At 51.4% G+C, this 5039-nt stretch overlaps 1 protein-coding gene across 1 annotated transcript in view; it reads left to right on the top strand.

Moving 5' to 3' along the window:
* Positions 1 to 524: 524 nt before the first annotated feature.
* LOC105272616 (uncharacterized) overlaps positions 525 to 5039 on the top strand; it is a 15214-nt gene continuing 10699 nt past the window's right edge. The window contains exons 1-4 of the mRNA XM_011314816.1: positions 525 to 1958; positions 2163 to 2673; positions 2841 to 4239; positions 4295 to 4982. Coding sequence (XP_011313118.1) covers positions 525 to 1958; positions 2163 to 2673; positions 2841 to 4239; positions 4295 to 4982 — 4032 coding nt within the window. The remainder of the gene's footprint in view (positions 1959 to 2162; positions 2674 to 2840; positions 4240 to 4294; positions 4983 to 5039) is intronic.

Here is a 5039-nt window from a genome sequence, read left to right as displayed (position 1 = left end):
TGCCCAGCACCACGCGTCAGGACCACCCTAGTGACACCAGGGCCCCGCTCACACGCCAGGGCCGTACCATCAGTCACCAGTGCCCAACTCACCACATCAGGACCACCCTAGGGAACCGAGGGCCCCGCTCATCCATCAGGGTCGTACTGATTAAACTGAAGACCCGCTCCACTGATACAACGATCTTCGGCGAGGCTAAGTAGCCTGATAATTATAAATAATTATTATTATTTTGAGCCTTAATAATTAATATTTTTTTTTTAGGCTTGGCTTTTTTGAGCTACCGCTTTGGTTTCTTTTGGTTTTTTTTTGGTTCGTGGCTTGCGCTCTCTTGTTTTGTGGACTGCTCAACGATTGAGGTTTTTTTGCGTTATTTTTTTTCTTTTCTTTGAACCGCTCTAACCGCCGAATACTCGATTGCATCGCTTCTCACTGCTCTCTGCTCGATTTTTTGGGCCGCTTTACTGAGCTTTATTTGAGTTTATTTTATTTACTTTATTTTGAGCTGCTCATTTTCTTTAATTATGGCATCTTTCGAGGCAACCATTAGCCTGAATCAATCTCCTTCGGCGTTCATTGAACGCATTTACAAGGAGTTGCTCACAGAAGAGGCGAAAAGCCTTACAATCTCCAATCTCCAGAGCAAGCTGGACATTCTGGAGACTTATTGGGAGAAATTTGAAAGCACCCACGAGAAGCTCATAGCAAGCAGCGGCAAGATTGAAGGTGTCCTTGAATTGCCGTACTTCAAGGACAAATGCTTCGACTTCACGATCGGGTTTTATCACGAAGCTCGCGGTACGTTGAATCAGCTCATTGACAAAAAGGGGGTCTCAGACTCATCTCGTCGGTCTCTCGCATCTGGTACAGCTCAACCGACTTACTCAAAGCGTTATCTCCCCGAGATTTCGCTGCCTAAATTCGGAGGGGCTTACGCGGATTGGCGCTCTTTTCGCGATCTTTTCGCATCTTTGGTTGGCTCAAACACGGATCTCTCTAACGTGGAGAAGATGCATTATCTCCGCACAAGTCTCTCCGGAGAGTCAGCTCAGCGGATCGCGGACTTGACAATTTCGGATGAGTCGTTCTCGATCGCTTGGGACCAGCTCTTATCTCGCTATGAGAATAAGCGACTACTCATTTCAGCTCATTTGGAGCAGCTTCTCAGTCCCCCAGCTATGACAGCTCACAGCGCCAAGGAACTGAATGCCCTTCTCACCACCGTCAGCGAAGCTCTGAATGCTTTGGAAGCTCTGGGATCTCCGACAGCTCAGTGGGATCAGGTCATCGTTCATACGGTCTCTCAAAGGCTCAGCTCCAAGCTTCGTGAAGCCTGGGAGGTCAAGGTCGGCTCATCATCGGAGTATCCTTCTTTCAAGGATTTCAAGGAATTCCTCACTGGGAGAGCACGTGCGATGGAGAGTATCGAGATCAACTCGACTCCTCGTGCGACTACCACGAAGCCTTCCACGGTCAGCTCATCTAGGCAAGCACCATCTGCGAAGGTTCACCACGGCGCCGCTCAACCAACACAGAGGTCTAGACCCGCTCAAAGGTCCGCTCCAACGGGGAAGGTCACGTATCCGTGCTCCACGTGTGAGGCGGATCACTACCTCACGTCCTGCTCATCCTTCCGTCAGCTCACCGTGCCAGCTCGTAGGGAGGTAGTAGAGAAGCCCTACCTCTGCTACAACTGCCTGGGACGACACTCGGTCAGGGACTGCAGGTCAAAGACCACCTGCCAGTACTGTGGGAAGCTCCACCACTCGATGCTGCACAGCCAACCATCGAATCAGCCTGCACGTCCAGCTCAACAGAGGCAACAGACCAGCTCAGCTCCGCAGAAACCAGTTCCGGTGGTGCATCAGGGGGAAAGGACTGAGGTCAAGGCTCAGCCTGCTGGTCCAACCCAACCTCCATCCGTTCCTGCCAACCACAGCACGTCTTGGGCAGACCAGGTTTGAGGCTCATCAGCTCAGATTGCCGTCTCCTGCTCAGCTCGTCAGCCAGCTCCTAGCCCAGCTCAAGATTTCCGTCCTGGTGTCCTTCTGGCTACCAGCCTTGGGTTTTTGGTACGTCCAGACCGTCCAGCTCACCAGGTCCGTCTACGCATTGATCCCGGATCGGAAATCTCTATCATCTCAGATCAGCTCGTTCGTCAGCTTGGGCTCTTTAGACTTAAGACTCAGCTACGAATCTCGGGAATTGGAGACGCGGCATCTGGGCCGGCATTAGGCAAGGTTCAGCTCACTATACAGTCCACTCACTCTAACTTTCAACTCAGGGTCTCTGCCTATGCTCTCGGCCAGCTCACCAACTCATTACCGACATTCTCATCAAGTCAGCTCACATGGGATCATCTGGAGGAACTCCAGCTCGCTGATCCTGATTTTCTCACACCAGCACCAATTGATATCCTTCTTGGCGCTGATGTCTATGGGCAGCTCATTTTACCGCAAGTCATCACCAATGGACCAAATTCACCTTCAGCTCAGCTCACGCAGCTAGGGTGGATCGTATTCGGACCGACGGAAGGTCCTGGTACTACTCAAGAGGCAACTTCTCATCTAGCGGTCACCAACGATGATCTCAATGAACTGCTCACCAAATTCTGGGTCCAGGAAGAGATCCCTGGGACATCAGAGGTTCAGCTCACCGAGGAAGAAGCTCAGTGTGAAGAACACTTTCAACGGACCCACTCAAGAGATTCCTCAGGTCGCTATATCGTTCGGATACCGCTCAAATCTTCAGCTTCATCGCTAGGAGATTCACGGTCGTCTGCACTCGCTTGCCTCCATCGTCTGCTCAAGAAGCTATCACGTGATGAGATTTATCGTCAGCGTTCCTCAAGGAATACAAGGAATTGGATCACATGCGGAGAGTACCCGGCTCATCTATCAGTTCAGCTCTTTCGGATCAGCTCACAGGGGGCCGCAACGCCCCTGGGATGACCTTGGCACATGAAGTTTCGGCTTCAGGAGGGTTGAGGATTCCAGGCGGTACGTGGTCTCCTCAGGCTCAGTCCACGCCGGAGTACTTCTTCCCTCATCACGTAGTTCTCAGGGCAAGCAGTGAGACAACGAAGCTCAGAGTTGTTTTCAACGGTTCTAACAAGACCAGCTCAGGACAATCGTTGAACGACATCATGCACACGGGTGAGAAGTTGCAGAAGGATATCTCGGATGTACTTCTCTTTTCGCGGCGGAAACGGCTCATTTTCATGACAGACATTACCAAGATGTTTCGTCAAATTCAAGTACATCCGGAGGACTGGCCACTCCAACAAATATTTTGGAACGACTCAAACGGAGATATCGTCCCCTATCAGCTCACCACGGTCACGTATGGCACAAGGTCAGCTCCATTTCTCTCCATACGTGTGCTTCATCAGCTCGTCGAGGATGAAGGGTTGAAGTATCCCCTCGCTGTGGAACCGCTCATGAAAGGACGATATGTTGACGATATCTGCGGAGGTGCTGACTCAGATGAAGAGCTACTCAGGACTGCTCACCAGGTGACACAGCTCTGTTTGTCAGGAGGCTTTCCATTAGCCAAATGGCACTCAAATAGCCCCGCTCTACTCACATCTCTTCGACCTGACAGCACCTCTCAAGAACAACGATCCATAGAGGACTCGCTCACCAAGATTCTAGGGGTTTCTTGGCATCCTGGAACGGACAATTTCAAGTTTTCCGTCGCTCAACCTGAGACCAGCTCAATATCGAAGAGAATCATCTTATCGGAAACGGCTCAACTCTTCGATCCACTGGGCTTTCTAGCACCAGTGGTTGTACGAGCTAAGATATTGCTCCAGGCTCTATGGGTCGAGAAACTGGGATGGGACGAACCAGTCTCGCCGATGACTGCTCACCGATGGCGTCAGTTCAGGGAGGAACTCACACAGTTGTCAGAGGTCACCATACCTCGGTGGCTTGGACTGCTCAAAGACTCAATTGTGGAGGTACACGGATTCTCTGATGCCTCACAAGTGGCTATGTCAACCGTGGTTTATCTCAAAATCTTCAACGGGGATAAACAGGATATCACATTGGTCTGCTCAAAAACGAAGGTCGCACCGCTCAAAAGGCTGACAATTCCACGTCTCGAACTCACTGCAGCTCTTCTCCTTGCCAAACTGACCAAATACGTCAAGGACCAGCTCAACCTCACGAACGCCACCACGTATCTTTGGACGGACTCATCGGTCACTCTCACCTGGATCAGCTCTCATTCATCAAGGTGAAATGAGTTCGTGAAGAACAGGGTGTCACTCATTCAGGACCTCACTCAACAGGCTCACTGGAGTTTGGTCCCAGGCAAGGAGAATCCTGCAGACTGTGCGTCTCGAGGTCTATCAGCGCATCAGCTGGTTGCTCATAAGCTGTGGTGGACAGGGCCGCCATGGCTTCAACAGGACAGCTCATCATGGCCCTCACGCCTTGGAAAAGGACCTTAACGTAGACCTCGAGGAGAAGCCAGGAGTTCTCTTACATCTCAAGGCTCAACCAATCGCTCTCTGGGATCTCATTGACAGATTCTCTTCGCTCAACCGCCTGCTCAGGGTCACAGCAATCTGTCGAAGATTCATCGCTCGGCTCAGGAAAGTCCCTCATGCATCTCTTCAGTACCCGCTCACTCTTGGTGATCTGGAAGAGGCTCGGATCCTCTGGATCAAACTCACGCAGGCAGCTCACTTCAAGGATCAGCTCAGATCAATCTCACGAGGGGAGAGGTTCAGTAAATCTCACCCTCTCATCAAGCTTACACCCTTCATCGATCACCAAGGGGTACTGAGAGTTGGCGGAAGGCTCAAGTTCGCTCATATTGGCCCAGAGAGCCGGAATCAAGCTATCATTCCGAAGGAATCTCGGCTGGCTCAACTGCTCATAGGACAAGCTCACCTCAGGACACTCCACGAAGGCACACAGCTCACTTTGCGACAGCTCAGAAGCAGCTACTGGATACTCGGAGGCCGGGCACCAGTACGCTCCTTCATACTCAAATGCGTTAAATGCACTCGCCAACGTGGAGTACGCGCG

This window comes from Fopius arisanus, unplaced genomic scaffold (assembly GCF_000806365.1).
Source record: "Fopius arisanus strain USDA-PBARC FA_bdor unplaced genomic scaffold, ASM80636v1 scaffold00219, whole genome shotgun sequence".
NCBI lineage: Eukaryota > Metazoa > Arthropoda > Insecta > Hymenoptera > Braconidae > Fopius > Fopius arisanus.
This window is presented reverse-complemented; position numbering and strand designations above follow the sequence as displayed.